Source organism: Asterias rubens, chromosome 6 (assembly GCF_902459465.1).
Source record: "Asterias rubens chromosome 6, eAstRub1.3, whole genome shotgun sequence".
Taxonomy (NCBI): domain Eukaryota; kingdom Metazoa; phylum Echinodermata; class Asteroidea; order Forcipulatida; family Asteriidae; genus Asterias; species Asterias rubens.
In genome coordinates, this window is record NC_047067.1 from 8665382 (window position 1) to 8682532 (window position 17151).

Below are 17151 nucleotides of genomic sequence, written 5' to 3' on the forward strand. Positions count from 1 at the left end.
ATTATGCTTATCAGAATGAAGTTACCAACTAAACTACCATGTCACATGTACAATTTGTGACTGGTATCCTGCTCAATTCTGCTTAGCAGACAATTTGTTGATGCAATATTAAGCAGCTTTATGAAGTTTGCCCCTTTTCAGTTTTTTTCTTACTTGCATGTTTGCAAGTAACAAGATGGCAACTCACGCAATGTGTGCATAATGTAAAATATGGAAGCACGGAATCGATGCCAACAGTTTGCCTTGAAATTTTGAATGGTTCATGTTAAATTGATTGTGAACACATTGAAATAATCAGAGTACAGTCAAATCATTGTGTACATCTACACGATGTACAATACAGTAGGATGACTACCAATACAATGTACATGTACATGTAGGTGTGTCCGTAGCTTTTGTTGACCAATCGTATACTGGACTATGCACATTTTGTACATGTACACTGCAGATGCACTTAAAAACCTAAAATCAATAAACTGAACAAGTGTACAAAATTTACATCGGCCGGCGGAGTCTCAACAACCTTGCCCTGTGACCACTTTGTAATGGTTTTTAAAATTTGTTTTCACATTTGCATTTTAAACATGCAATTATTTTAGGATTCATTTTTGTTATTGAGTTGACAGCTGACTTGATCATATTCATCTAATAAGTAAACACTGTCCAAAATAACGATGTAATTAAGACACTCGGGCCTTAATGACAACACAACCATGGAGAAGGCCAAGTTACATTATTGAACGTGTAGTTGGGGGAGCCTTTTCACATCTTTTGTCAGGATACAATTATGGAAAATTTAATTAGCAAAGTGCCACTTCCGTCTTGAGGTCTGTGGTGTGGTGAATGGTTCAGGGAATTATGCAAATGAGATTACTTTATGAATGATAATGAGCAGATTTAAATTTGCATTAACATACAAAAATACGTACAGCATCGTAGATTAATGTATGTTAACCTAGGCTTCTTATTTTTATCTCAAATAATTCACTTGGAACATATTGATTAACCTTTTCAGACTTGAATTGGTAACCCAGGCAAACCATTTTCTTCCTCCAGTTGGTAACCCATGCAAACCATTTTCTTCCTCCATGGGCAAACCCAGTTATTTTCTGAGAATTGGCCAACCCCCACTTTGGGAGTAGGTTAAGCAAAATGTAACACCATGGTTACCCACTGAAGTGCTCATTTTCCACAAGAAAATAGCATCACAAGTGTGAAACAAAAATGGGGAGACTTTGAAGTTAACCTTTCCCAGGACCACTCCAGGTTACATTGCCTGGGTATTGGCCAGTGAGTGGAAATGTGAGGGTTCGAAAATTAAGACTGGACCACATGCCCGAGGCCAGTGATGTTGGCGTCGGGCCAGTAAACTCAGAATCGGGCGAGGCCAGTGGTCTTGTATTTTTCAATTTGGTAATTAATAGGCTACCATATTGTGCAATATCTTTGTGAGAAAATAGTTGACTATAAATCAATCAATCAATCTTAAATAAGGCGCTAATCCAGCAGTCAATGCTCATAGCGCCGTACAGTAAGCTTTTTGAAAAAAAAGTGCGATTAAAAATAGTTTTGAAATTTGCCAATGAGGTAGATCTTTGCCTGATATTCTGAGGAAGATGATTCCACATCCTTGGTGCTGCGATAGAAAAGGGGCGATAGAAAAGGCATGGTCCCTCAAACTGTGTTTGGGAACAGGAACGCAGATTTCTGACAGGTTCTTTGATGGACAATAGGTCAGTGAGATAAATAAAGGGTATAAATGAAGAGTATCAAAGTACACTTCCACATTAGGACAGATGAGACAGATTTTCTCTGGACGCTTGTTCAACTCATTTTGATTCTGGTCTTGTCAAATAAATTCTGGTCCAGTAAAAAAATGGGCCACACAATGTACAAGGCCTGCAGTCTTCTTGATACCCCCCCCCCCCCCCCCCCCGATTTGTTTTAAAGAAACATTCCCTTACAAAAAAAACCTATAAGAATCTTATAGGAATCTTATAGGAATAAAAAAAGTGACGAAAAATCTAAAGGAATTCCACAGGAATCCTATATAAATCCTATATCTATAAGCATTTTCGCCTATAGATAGGACTTTTTTGTAAGGGTTATGTTGTCACACTGAACCTCTTCCCGATGGTTTGATAAGACACCAAGACAAACCATCCAGACATTGATCTGTAGTTAATGAAGTCAATGATCCTTCCCTATCGAGCTGATGCAGCGAACTAGATCGGAGCGAGTGCTATGGGGTATTGAGCTACGTGAATTACGTCAGCATACTTATATATGTAGTGGGAAGGCTTGTTACTTACTGCGTCTGCCATCTGGCTGTAACATATGGAGGGGAGACAGATGCTTCTACATGGATTAAAATAAAAACGGAACAGATTTCCTCTTTTTTAATTTGTTGGAACTATCTAAACGACTCCGCTTTTTACCAATTAGTATTTGTCTACAATGTACAAATTATTTTATTTTCAAAGGGTAACTGTGTACAAACAACAATCTTTTCGTTTACAGTTTTCCTTGTTTCTGCTTCTTTTTTTCAACTTAATGCAATTGAATACTTTCCATGTTTTCCCCTGCGAAACACTTTTGGCTGCCAGAAATCTCTATGAATTCTGTACTAAAATGTTCATGTTCTCACATGGTATGTACAGAAATTTTGTAAGCTGTGATGTTCAAAAACGCAAGGTATAGATTGTGGGTGCAAAGACACACTAGTAAAACAAGCATTTTTGTGTTTTCCTTTTTGGGATGGCATATCTTTAACAAATATTTTTTAGTGGTTAATTGTTTCAATTTTCACATCATACTGCTCATACACCCATACTACATGCATATTACTTGGACATTGTACACATTACGTGTACATTCACATGTACGATGTGTACATCACACTCTAGAAAATAGGGCAGCCGTTAAAAGTCAAGGGTCACGTTGCTGCAAACATATGCTCGGTTATTCCTTGTATTTATTTAGACCATCCTCGTAGTTGGTGCTGGGTTTACCAAAGCAATCGCGAAATGAATGCTACATATTTTGTTTATTTGTTGTGTTGCTTTTCTTGCTGCTCCATTGGAGCGTAAGCGGAGAGTTTTTTTATTATAATTCTGTTCTTGTTTTGTAAAAATTGGTCTTTTCTTCTATTTTTCATTGATAAATTTATGGATATACATTTTACTAAAGAAGGCTTTTTGTTTTTGGTTTTTATCGTAGCCAAAAAAGCTTGCCTCAAACTATTTGACCATTGACACAGCAACTATCACTACAGTCTGAGGAATTCAAACAGAACCGTTCAGCATGTAATTTTACCAGACAAAATTCCAATCTATCTCGCAAATGGCTTCTTGAAATTCCTCAGATGTAGTCCAGAGTTGCTGTCAAACACCATGCACAATATCCACAGTACTTAATGCCCCTGAAGCTTTAGAGATGTTAAAATACATTGTGTACAGTCAAATCTTCTTCTTTGGTGTCCTTGTTATGCACTATCAACAACTGCTGTACACACTTTAGTGCCAGCAGGGTCTTTGAAGCCAGGGGTGGATTTCACAAAGAGTTGAGACTAGTCTTATCGTAAGTTAGGACGAGTTACCTATCTTACAACTTAGGCTTAAGTTTTTATTATCTCCTGTCTTAGAGCCTGTTTATGTGCTTACAAACTAAGTTTTTGTGCTTACAGACTATATGAAATTGGTCCTGGTGTGCAGGGATGAAACAGAGATGCTTTGCATCTGCTCAATCAAATAATGTGTAATTCAACAGACCATGTCTAATGCCCAAGAAAGATATAACTACCTCCATGATAAAACTGAATGCTCTCGTAATTTGCTAATTAAAGTCCGGCAGGACACCAGTCAACATAGCCATGTGTATCACGTATTTTGGCTGGTAATTTGGTCTGTGCTCAGCATTGCGTTAGATGCAACTGGCTCCAGACAATTATCTCATATTGACTGATAACCGGTAGCTGCTTATTTTTTCCCCCTAGATATGAATGTGTCAATTGTATTATAATTTGAGACATTTTGTCTTTATTGAAGGTATTGTAAATGTTTAACCACAAGTCTACACCACTGCATGTCCCCCTGTCAATTGTTTTTTTATACTAATCTATTAATAACTTCAAATATTTTACATAAGTATATTTTAATGAGAACCTAATAATGTTAGTTTTAGGTACATCTACTGTACATGTATGTCTGGCCCATTTTGAAACCACAGCATTGGCTAAGGCCCTGGCTACTATTTGTCTGTAAATTTGAAAACTTGCTTTCAGTACAGAGCTACAAATAGGTTAACGAAGTCTAAGCCAGAGCAAAAGCCAAAGATGTAGTTCTGAAAATGGCCTCTGTTGCACATGTAGTGTTTTTCATGTTTATGTTATCAGTGTCCAATTTGATGTCAAGAACAATTTATACAATATAAAAGGAATTAAGAAAATATAATGGCTTGGCAAATACAATATTTGAACAAAAATGTTTGTGTTAAAAAAATGACTTTAGAACAATAAATTTGTAATCTATCACATGAATTGTATACGAAATAAAAAAGGTGGGTTTCAACGAAATTATAAAAAAATCTGTTGTAGAACAAAGTAAGTATTTTGAGAATTCTACAAATTTAAACAAAGATAGACAAATGAATGTGAGGTCATGTGTGCAACAAAAATAGTGTGTTATATTTTCCATGGACTAGCAGTTAATTTTCTGTGAATTCAAAAAAGGGACTAAAAGTATTTAATACAATTTAGAATATCAATGTTCAATTTAAAAAATGGTACTTTTTTTGATCAAAGTATTTTAGAATTCCATGCACACACAAAAGTTTGGTACACGTGTGCATCTTTATGGTGTTATAGGCCCTTTACGAATCCATGGCTTCGGCTTTGGATTCGGCTTCAGGCTCTGTTCTCTGATCTGAAGTCATGAGCATGTCTGCAAAGCACATGCGACTGCAAAAACAACTGCGAGCACCAAGCTAACCTGAGGCGAATCTGGAGCTGTGGTTTGGTAAAGGGCCATATAATCACCCACGGTTATTGATAATCATATTTTTAAATGTTTTCCGTGAATGCTTTCCTCAGGTTCAGCCGGACGTTGAAGATCTCGATAATGGCGCAGATGAAGACGGTGACACAGACTCTGTAAAGTCAGAGATCAAACTCGGAAAGCTTCAGTTCTCACTGGACTACGACTTCCAGGAGGGAAAGGTCAGATTTTGTTCTTGTTTGTTTCTCTTCCCATTTCATATCATTTATTATATTCTGGTTGTGACTCTCAGAAAAGTTAACTTAAAGCAAGACAGTCTAAACAACAAATAAATACACACATGATATTAGGTAAACCAAATATGTATTAATCACTATACATAGCCAAGAACCAAACGGAGAGGACACTAAGAAGGAAGTGTAAGATTTAGATGTGGGAGGAAAACCCCAGAGGTTTATTCCAGGAAAAACAAACACAGTCAAGTGAGTTCATAATTCCTGCCAATGCAAATCCAATACAAATTTTGACGTCACAAGTTGGCAGCGAAAAATTTGCATTAGTTGACTTGTGCTCAACTCCTGCAAAATATAGTCGCTGTGAAAACAGGGTTGTGACGTCAAAATTTGCATTCAAATTCGTAGGAAGTATTAACCGACTTCAGGCGGTGACTGAAAACCATCCATGTACTGAATGAAGATACCACTACGCCAACCTGACAGTAATTCATTTTTATGGACTCGCATTGCCCCACCCCGAAATGTACGAGCCAGGGTCCAATTCAGGGAGGGTATACCTTTGGTAAGAACTCCAAAAATAAATGCCCGGAAAAACTCAGTTGGTAAAATGGAGGGATCTTGCCTTGAAATTGTCATATTTTATGTTGTTATACTGTTTACAATTTGTATACTCAGTGGTTTCTATGCAAAATTTGTCATGTGGGCTATCATGTGTTTCTAGAAATGAAAATTTTCTACGACAAAAATAGGTTTGCTTTATGTGAAAGTCATGAGCGTGGTTACTGCTTTGCGTGTGGAATGTGAACATTTGACTTCCACTTTTCAGCAGGTCTTCTGTAAAGAGAGTTTTGTGTCGTTGTCTTGTCTTTAAAATCACAAAGCGACTCGACTGATAAAACTTTCTTTCATTTTCATTTCCTCCACTTCTACAGTTGAACGTCTCGGTGGCTCAAGCGGCCGATCTTCCAGGAATGGACTTCTCAGGGACGTCTGATCCGTACGTCAAAGTGTACCTCTTACCAGACAAGAAGAAGAAATACGAAACCAAAGTCCACCGGAAGACGCTCAACCCGGTGTTCAATGAAACCTTTACATTCAAGGTGGGTAGTATTCTTGATTTGCCAACTCCAACGCTTCGCTGATTAAAGGCACTGGACACTATTGGTAATTGTCTAAGACCAGTCTTCTCACTTGGTGTATCTCAACATATGCATAAATAACCAACCTGTGAAAATTTGAGCTCAATTGGTCATCAAAGTTGCGAGATAATAATGAAAGAAAAACACCCTTGTCACAAGAAGTTGTGTGCTTTCAGATGCTTGAATTCGAGACCTCAAGTTCTAAATCTGAGGTCTCAAAATCGAATTCATGGAAAATTACTTCTTTCTCGAAAACTAGGTTACTTCAGAGGGAGCCATTTCTCGGAATGTTGTATACTATCAACCTCTCCCCATTACTCGGTACCATGTAAGGTTTTATGTCAACAATTATTTTGAGTAATTACCAATAGTGTCCACTGCCTTTAAGACTTCCGGCCCAAATATGCATCCCTTTATGCAGCATCACTACTTGCAGTCAAGCTTTCTCCTAAAGACGAACAGAGTATACTGGCTGAAACATTCGAGACCACACCTGGCTCTTTTTAGAGTCAACACTCCCCAAAAAGAGATTTAATACATGGTTGTCAGAGCTTCAAACTCTCCTTGATTCTTCAGAAAGTTCTCTAAAAATGAACCGATCTTTCCATGTTCTGATGACAAAGTTGGAAAATCTTCCTGATGATGGAAAGTGTTTCCATACTATACGTTGAATGTTATTTTACATATCTCCCTCATTGTTGTACATAATCTCCCTGATTGCAAGATGAAAATGTTGGCAGCTCTGGGTTGTACTCGCAAGTTAACTGTTTACTAGTAGTTAGTTCCTATTTTTCACCACCCCTTATGTCTTGTTTTGTGATTGGTGTGTGATTGTCTCTAAATGAAAACAAAATTAGGACAAGAACTCATGGAAGTACAAAACAATATCATAATTAGGAACAAAAAGAGTGAAACCCCAGTTCGTACTTCACGCAAATTGCCAAAGCAAAGCAGTGTTCCTTCCTTGTGTCACAATTGGAAAGCAGTGCATACAAGTTTGCGTCACACAATGTGCTTTATATTCACTTTCGCGTGAAGTGTGAATTGGGCTTGAGCCAAGTACAACCTGTGCAGGTCTGGCCATGGCCTCTCTTGCCCCTGTTATTGGCCTTGGTGCCTCTTCAAAAATTTCCTATAGACTTGAAGTTTTTCAAATGGAAAAGGAAAATGCCCTTGCCCTCTCAAAGATGAAATGCTAGGCAGTGGTCATTTGACTGGAATTAGTTTTCCTTACAGGCTTGCAACCTTTACGTTGGTAAAAATAGTAGTGGCTTCTATAAAGCGCCTATATCCATTACTCAGTGATGCTCAAGTTGTTTTAAATCCACTGGACACTATTGGTAATTACTCGAAATAATTGTTAGCATAAAACTTACTTGGTATAACCAGTAATGGAGAGCTGTTGAGTGTGTAAAACATTGTTAGAAATGGCTCCCTCTTTTTTAGAAAGAAGTATTCACTAAAATATTTGCATTGAATTTGAGACCTCAGCTGAGGTCTCGAATTCAAGCATCTGAAAGCACACAACTTGTGTGACTAGGGTGTTTTTTCTTTCATTGTTCTCTCGCAACTTCGACAACCAATTGAGCTCAAATTTTAACAGGTTTGTTACTTTATGCGTATGTTGAGATACACCAAGTGAGGAGACTGGTCTTTGATAATTACCAAAGGTGTCCAGTGCCTGTAACATGCAGTATTTTCCTACAAGGAATGTGTGACTACGTTTGAATTATGAGACCTAAACTGATTAACATTTTTCCTTCTTCAAATGTATCTTTCAGGTTCCATACAGCGAGATTGCAAGCAAAACGCTGGTGTTTGCCATCTTTGACTTTGACCGCTTCTCACGGCACGATCAGATCGGTGAAGTGAAGGTCAAACTAAGCCAAGTTGATCTGGGGAGCGTCGTGGAGGAGTGGAGGGATCTTCAGAGTGCTGAAGTGCCTGGAGGCGAGGTAAAGAAGAAAACTATTCAATCTCTTCCTCGGATATCTTTTTTTTTTTTTACCAAAACCTCTTTGAATTTTTCAATTCAAGAGAGTTCTGAAAAAGAAGGGGCAGCATTGTTTAGTGGAAAAGAGTTTCAAGAAATATATTAATTGCTACAAGAGTCGTTATTGAAAAAGCAAGAACCTGCTCTGATTGAAGTGTCGAAGAATAACTTGATTCATGCATGTCATGACAACAATTGTTTTGACAATCCAGTGTTGCACCTGACCGGTTGTAGCCTATTGAGGGCGCCCTTCATGGAGTATACTAGAATTGTGTGTAGAGGGACAAATGTGACAGTTTGTCGCCTATGGTTAAAAATGGCATTTTTCTTTTGTTGTACAATTACAATTTGATCCTGGAGCGAGATACGTCTAATTTATTGTCGCAGTTTGTCATCCTTGATGTAGCTCTGGTGTGAATTACAACCCATGCAACCCATGATGTCAATGGAAATTGATTGTCATAAGAGCAGGGGTCACTTGGTTTGATGCAGGTGTTTAAAACAAAGCGTTCATGATACCAAAATCTTTTCACTTGCCTCTCTGGATTAGTCCTATTGTAAAGAAAACAAAAAGGTGGAGAGGTGAGGTCATTAAGTGGTGCTGGAAAATAACGCACCGAATCGGAGACAGGTGAAGAGGTCTTCCTACTTCATCAAAACAGACTAAACAAAAATAAGACTTGTGTTGTCTTTGGCTACTTTTGAAAAGATGTTTGTGCCCCAATAAGTGGAAAGGCTGTGTTGGTTTCTCTCTTTGTACAGAATCTGGTCAAATTTCACCACTGTAGTCACGTCAGTCTTTTATGAATGTGTGCTGACTGCATGATACAAGGGGAGACTTTTGGACGGTCCTTTTTCACAGTTCTAGCCAGTAGTGGGTGTGCTCAGACCATCGCATAAACTCTCAGAGCCGCAAAAATGCACCGTTATGTCCGCTTCCGCCAGCCAGGGCTGTATGCTTTGTTTTTGAAAGGGCAAGGGCACCAAGGCAATTTCTCTTTGTCAAAGGGCACCCTATGAGGATATTGTAAAATTCTACTGGAGCATTTCAAGGGCACCAAGGCAATTACAAGGGGCAACGGAGGCAATCGCCTCCGTTGCCTCTGTGAAGTATCAGGCCTGGCCAGCGTCTCAAAAGTCTCCGATTGCGCTAACAACAATATTGTACGGTATTCTTTGCTCTGTTTCTCATTAAGACGAGCAAAGGAGACTGTTAAAAACGTTGAGACCACAACAGCTTGTTTCTCTTCAGAGCAAACTCTCCTTAACAAAGAGATTTAGAAATGGTCATAACCGCAAGTTTACTAGTAATAGTACTTTACATCCCACATTTGTAAACTGATGCCATTGCTAGAGGTTGTGCGTTGATAAGAGGCCTCTCACTATTTATGGCTTAATAAATTCTTGCAAACAAATATTAGCCCTACCGGTCTACCCGAGCAGAGTCTTTCTCTAAGGCTAAAAAAGACAAATATAGCTTTCGAGAAAGACTCTGCTAGAGTCGAAAACGTCATTAGGCCATTAACTATTTCTTGCATTTATACCATAGGTCCTTTATCAGTTTGCAACAGCCAATATTTTTGTCTCTAAATAAATTCTTGATACATTCTCCGCACTTGTGGTGCATACGTGTCTTTGCGAATGGAGGTTCATAATGGTGGAAACAGCCCCCCCCCCCCACTAGTGCAAACATTAAAGTTGTTGACATAGTCTGGCCTGCGCAGTGCTTGGATCATGCACTAACACAGGGCTTGCATTATGAGAGTGCACAGCTGCTGTTAGTGTACGTGACTGTTCAACTTGCCACTCTAATGTCATAGGGTTGATAATAATGTCTCTGGCTTAGATTAAGGCTAGAGGTACTTGCTCACTGGTCTAGTGGTTAAAGGCAAAGTAATACTAACATGTGAAAAATTCATTTCAAAATGTGGTTGCGTTTTTGACATATTGCCGAAATTCTGAATAATGTCCGCGTAGGAGGAATACACAATCTGAGAAGAAGTACTAGGAAGTTTCAGCAGTGGCGTACCATGCCAAAATAATAATAATAATAATATTCTGTGTACAACTGCTGTAATTTTTTTGAAAAACTCCACCGTTACCAGTGTGCTGGAATTTTTTGTTTTTTATTAATTTTTCTTTAGGGGGGGGGGGGGGTTGAGAATAGTACTTATTTTGTCAAAGGCTTTCCTATCGTGAAATAGTTTCATAAAGTGTTGCTGATTTTTCTTCTTTCTTGGGAATTATTTGTTAAGTCAAAAAGTGGGGAAAGTGGTCCCATAATGTTTTTTTTTCTTTTTCTTGTTAATCAAATTTTGAGGCATTAAAATTTAAATCATTTAAATAACCACTGCTGTAGGCTTATGTTTTTATTGCCATTAATTATTAGAGTGATTACCAAACAAAAACATTCCCTTAAACCCATCTGGGCCCATTTTTATAAAGCCTGTAAGCGCAGAATTTTGCTAATCATTCTAAAATCTTGCTTAGCAGAAACAGTTAACCAGCCAAAATTCCATAAAGTTTACAACTGTTTACAACTGTTGTGCAGCAAAGTAATTTGCCAAGCTGCGTGCTAGAATTTGGGCGATACGGGCATGAATCACACTTGAATAGTATTGCATGGGAACCTTTTTTCTCCTGCAAGACTTGGGAAACACCCACCAGTGATGGAGGAAACCCTCTCTTTTTTTTTTGCTATTTATTTATGATGCAAATTAATACATCTATGCAAAATTTGTAAAATAAAATTTCTAAATCTGATTCTTCAGGGCAAGTCGGAACTTGGTGACATTTGTTTCTCGCTACGCTACGTGCCGACAGCCGGAAAACTGACCGTTGTCATCTTAGAGGCCAAGAACTTGAAGAAGATGGACGTTGGTGGACTGTCAGGTAATTATATGAATCACACAAATATTGCTTGGTCACTTGTTCCGCGTGTTGTTTAATGCACTTTAAAATAACCCAGTACGCTTATCATAAAGACAAGGGGGTCGCCCCAGTGTTTGGTTGGCTGCTTATCTCTGATTCAAAAGTGTATTTTTATATTATTATAGTTTTGAGGTGTGGTTGTGCATTCGCTCTTCTCTGCACTCCTTCACCTCATTTGCGAAGTGCAAAAAATAGCTGTCCTTACGAGCATAAATTCTAGTAAATTCTGTCCATCTTATCTCAGCATGGTGTGTGCATGCCTGTGCACGCTGCGCAATGAAATGTCCAGCAGCCCATTTCACGAAACGCTAGGATTAATCCTATCTCGAGTTAGTCTAACTTAGGATGGGTTCAATGCGTCCTTCGGATACGGAACTGAACTCGTCCTAAGTCCTAAGATTAATCCTAAGTTAGGAGGAGTTTGGTGAAATCGACGGCTGGTGGATATTCTCATCAGCTGTCCATTCTTCAGACTGACTGCAAACAAATTAGGGGCGCTCCAAAACTATTCCAGACAGAAAAAACTTCCTCCGTATGCCAGTTTAGAAAGATTTGGCAGATATGACCATATAGAAAGGTTTGCTGTAACACCATGTAATGATAATCTCTAAATGAGTTGGGGTGGTTCTGAAAAGAACCATTGGTTTTAACTCAACGCTTGGGTCAGTATGCTCTGATAGCTTTCTCCACGAAGACGATCAGAGCATACTGACCGAAACGTTGAGTTGAAACCAATGGTTCTTTTCAGAACCACACCAACTCATTTAGAGATTATCATTTCATGGTGTTACCACAAACCTTTCTATATCGTATTTCCACCATGCAAAGTTTCAAACCCTACATATGACCATGTCATATTTCTAGGTCTCACGATGGGTTTTGATTTAATTTTTTACACCTCTCTTCTCCTCTTTCCCTGCCTCCTTGTAGATCCATACGTTAAGATCTCGCTGTACATGAACAACAAGAGAATGAAGAAGAAGAAGACCACGATTAAGAAGAGAACACTCAACCCGTACTACAATGAGTCATTTGGGTTTGAGGTACCCTTTGAACAGATACAGGTACGGATACATTTTGGAATGTCTGTTGGGTTTTTAGGAGCCCTGGGGGAACATTACCAATATCTTCAGCATATAAGCCACGCGGTGTATAAGCCGCAATAAACAGCAATTGTCCAAACAAGATACAGGTGTCGGTGCACTTGATTACGTTAGTTGGATGTTAAGGAACCATTAAAGTTGGGTGGGGGGGGGGGGTGCACTTGATTGCGTTAGTTGGATGTTAAGGAACCATTAAAGTTGGGTGGGGGGTGGGGGTGCACTTGATTACGTTAGTTGGATGTTAAGGAACCATTAAGGTTGGGTAGGGGGGGGGGGTGCACTTGAATGATAATTTGGTTTATTTTGTTTGAATAAAAGCAACCAAAAGCTGATAACATTCAAATTTACAAGGTATACATTTTTGTAATATTTTGTTGTTGTTGGGGGAGGGGGGTAATTTAACAAAGAAAAATTTACTAGAGCGCTATAAGCCTTGTTGAGATATGGCGGACACAATGCTACAACACTATAAGGTTTGGGTAAATTTGTGCATATTGACCATAGAAATAGAATGTGTGTTATTCAGTGAAGTGCGCATTTTAGGCGACGCGGGAGTTTACACGTAAACCTTATGACCACCAACATGGTGAGCGTGGCATAAGTCGCGCCGCGTGTAACGCGCGTATCACGTCCGCCATACCTCAAAAAGGCTTAATGTAACCTGTGACTTCTGGATTAATTTGCCAGTGCTCTACCAACTGAGCTATCTAGCCCTAATGTTTGTGGTCTCACTGGTTATTGTCAGACAGTTGGAGGGTTTACGAATGCACAATTGAAGTACTCTGATTAGTGAATGTGTTACTAATTTAGTTGACACTAATTTAGTTAATCCATTCTTGTGAATCAGAGTTTGGCCATTTCTATCATGTTGGCTGCACTGGAAACATATAACAAGGGTGGTCACATCGAAAGAAAATTCTCTCATGGTTTTTCTTTTATGGTCGGCCTATCTACAGAAAGTCACCCTGGTCGTCACCGTGGTGGATTACGATCGCATGGGTAGCAGCGAGCCAATCGGCAAGTGTGTAATGGGGTGCAACGCCACCGGGGCAGGGCTTCGTCACTGGAGCGACATGCTTGCATCACCGCGACGGCCCATCGCTCAGTGGCACACACTGCAAGACATGGATGAAGGGAAGTAGAGACACAGGCTTACTGCCACTGTTGTTAGCATTTACAAAGATGTAGAATAAGGAAAACTTATATATGGTACTGTTTATCCACCTGCCACTTAATACAGATTTTTAAAGTCTAAGGTACGGACACGTGTCGAGTCAATCCCTCTGTGCTGTCACGGTTAATATGGGGGCTAATATATAATATAGTGAGACGAGAACCCAGAACTGTGTTTAACTAGTCAATATTAGGTACCCGGTAGTTGGCGAACACTTTATTGTTTACAGTCAATCGCAATATGGGCATACTCATGGTTTTATGTGACAAGTTCCAGATTGTTGGAGAGTGCGTGGAGCATTGTAGTAAAAAGTCATTGTCTTGTGTCAGTGTTTTTCCCTGCATGTCGAACGTGAATGGCCCGTGATTATGCCCTACTCGAGCTTGTTTTATCCCATGTCACTGAATCAGTCAAAGGTGGTAAAAAAAACCTTCATTCAAAATGGAGGAATCTTGAATCTTTTCTAAATTTGTATTCCACGTAAAAAGAAAAAATAATAATATGAATACTAACATTTTCCACATGTAACTTCCTTTTCAGTACTATATTCAAAATCCAAAGACTTCATTCAAAGACTTTAATTTATTTTTTTTCATTAATTTTTTTTTTACTTGGAAATTATTTGTGGTAATATTTTGTCTCTGGCAGTGATTAGTTTCCAAATGGTTATCAGTTAGGAGGGTTTTGACCAAGAAAGTTGCATCGCTCAAGAGTTAAACCGGTGTGTTTCCTACGGGTTAGTTTTCCAGAGCGCAGATCAACTTGACTTGGGACATTATTGTACCCACAAGTAAAGACCACGCAAATCCTGACTCCCTAAAAAATAGTATTCACAGCAACTTGTTTTCATTTTATCCCTGGGAATTTGTTTGGTTAGACGCGTCAATTTCTTTTCCATAACATGTTGATATTCAGAGGAATTACATCAAATCTGTTAATGTATTTATTTTATGACTCGCAAGATAATAATTCCAGTTGTACTCACTGACCAAACTTCTACACTCCATTCCATGCTTTTAGTAATTCCAACCCTGTACATTCCTCTACTGGTTTTTACAATTTTTGAAGCCAATATCATGAATGAGTTTGGGTTCTTATGGTGACGCCACAGTTACAGGTTAAAGTCATGAAGCTGTTCTACGTGTAAGGGCAATAAACTTGCTTAGTTAAATGAAGTCTTGCTAAGCAGCAATGGGTTACCAGCCAAAAGTCATGTAACATGCATGCTAGTGACTGGTTTTCTGATAACTAATGTTTAATGATGATAGAGTAAGGTAGCTTCTAGCAGGCATGATATTCTTCCTCCTATCTGAAAACTCAGTTAAAGCATTGCACATGTGTACAAGGTCGGCTTTTGTACCAAACAAAAATTCACCAAATTATCATGCCTGAGAAAAAGGAGCGGTAAAACTTATGTCAATGCAACTTTTCAAGGAGCTGCCTCTGGAGTTGAAGGCATGCTCTGCCAGTCATGCAGAGTTCATTTAAGGGTATTGGAACAGTGTCTGCTTTCACAAAGGAACAATTACAAAAATTGAAAATTGTCAGGTGCAGAAGAGCTTGTAAAGCCTGTACTGAACAACACCAGACTAGACTCTCTGTGAACTATATTACAGAATGTTATGTAGATACAAAATATTTAAAAGAAACCTTGTGAGTTTGTTTTATTGTAGGAAACTGTATATGTGTTGAAATATATTATATTTTTGTGTACCTGTGCTCGAGTTTTTAGTTTGATATTTAAGAATAGTTTACATAGGGTAGCTGTCTGAAGATTAGTGCAGTACTTTTCCCATGCGTGTAATTTACCCGTACAGATCGGTATGAGAACTGAACTCTGGGCGACGTGTTTCAGAGTTTGAGTAAAGCAGGATGTGATTTTTTTTAAACCCCCAAATATTTCCAGTTCATTGTAACGTTGTAAAAAAAAAGAATTATAGACTCAGCGGGCACAACAGCATGGTGCTGTTTAGTTTTGATGTATACGAGAAGGTTTATGCCCTTATGTACATCATTATCCCCTTAAAAAAAAGGGCCAGCACATCTACATGTATTTAAAACTGGAGATTGCAAAATGGAGGTTGCCAAGTGTTTTCTGTAGGTGTTCAATGGAAAGTCACTGTAGGTTATTTCATAACTAAGAGCAGACTGGGAAAACGGGTTATTTTCTGCAAGTCCTCAAATGAGCTTGGTGTTTTTGAGATCACCCAAATGTAATGTAAAGCACATTCATACAATTTAATTCGGTGAAATTGAAACCAAATTCTGTTGAAATTAGAAAAAAAGCTTTTTATTATCGCTATTGGAGTCTATGAAAAGGGAAGGGGGGCTTGGGGGATAGGGGGGGACATTACAAAGTTTATGTTATTTCAGTACATTCGTGTAATCGAGAAGAAGTACTAGGAAGTTTCAGCAGTGGCGTACCATGCCAAAATAAAAATAAGAATATTCTGTGTAGAACTGCTGTAAATTTGAAAAACTCCACCGTTACCAGTGTGCTGGAGTTTTTTTTTTGTTTTTTTTTGACAGGGGAGCTGTTGAGATTTATACCTATTTTGTCAACGGCTTTCTGTCATGAAATAGTTTCGGAAAGTGCTGCTGATTTTTCTTCTTTCTTATGAATTTCTTATTTTGTCAAAAAGGGGAGAAAGTGATCATATAATGTTTTTCTTCTTCTCATTAATAAAAAGTAGTTAAATTGGTTGTGTCATTTTTTTTTTGTCAAACGGCTGGACGATATTGGGAAGGGACTTCGGTGGAAACATGCGAGGCAAACAAAAGGACCAACAAAATAAATAAAATGTTTAAATTGTATGATTTTAAAATGTGATTTTAAAATGAAAACATTTATGGTCACACACACGCTCCTAAATTAGCAACATATCTTTTCCAGAGAAGATCAATTGTGTCAAAAATAATGAATTTCTTTGGAATTTGAAATGCTCTTTTCTGCTGGAATTAGTATACAAAATGTAGGAGAAAACAACATACAAACAATGAATTAGGCGTTGTTGTACCTTTGTTTTGGACTGGCTCAGTGGGACTGGGCAAGTTTAAAAATATGGACTCCTTTCACAAAATGAGCGTCTTCAATCAAGACAAGCTATTGTGAGGATGATGTACCCCCCTGAAATCCGATTGAATAAGCTGTGAGGTTCCCAGACCGCATAGCCTGCACAGTGGCAAGGGAACACAAAACGGAATAAATTTGCATCGTAAATGAGCTCAGCTTTGTAGACTTATAAATTTCATGGTGTTCCAACTACAGTGAAAAGACAAAGTTTTTACAGCTACCAACTAATAATAACGCTTTGTTAGTCCACGGAGATACCCGCAATGGTTAAGCAGTGGGTATACTTTTCTTCCTCCATGGTTGGGCACAGCACTTGGTTGTGTTTAATCGTGACCCGGATTTGGTCCATTGCCTTACTAGAGTCTGTGCATGCACCTTTCTTTGTTACATTTATGGTACGTTTGTCATGGATCTTTCAGTTAAAAACAACTATTAAAGAACTTACTCAGGCCTGAATGCTTGGTTTTTGAAAGGACAAGTGCACCAAGCCATTTTTTCCCGGGTTAAG

The 17151-nt window shown here is 38.5% G+C and overlaps 1 protein-coding gene across 3 annotated transcripts in view; it reads left to right on the forward strand.

The window, feature by feature from the left end:
- Window positions 1-16564, forward strand: part of LOC117291772 (synaptotagmin-1-like) — a 43922-nt gene extending 27358 nt beyond the window's left edge. For 2 of the 3 annotated variants that reach the window (XM_033773673.1, XM_033773675.1), the window contains exons 4-9: window positions 5090-5215; window positions 6163-6330; window positions 8151-8324; window positions 11134-11254; window positions 12224-12357; window positions 13353-16564. In XM_033773673.1, coding sequence (XP_033629564.1) covers window positions 5090-5215; window positions 6163-6330; window positions 8151-8324; window positions 11134-11254; window positions 12224-12357; window positions 13353-13538 — 909 coding nt within the window. In that variant the 3' untranslated portion in view covers window positions 13539-16564. The remainder of the gene's footprint in view (window positions 1-5089; window positions 5216-6162; window positions 6331-8150; window positions 8325-11133; window positions 11255-12223; window positions 12358-13352) is intronic. The other variant, XM_033773676.1, reaches the window with a different exon arrangement.
- Window positions 16565-17151: the final 587 nt, after the last annotated feature.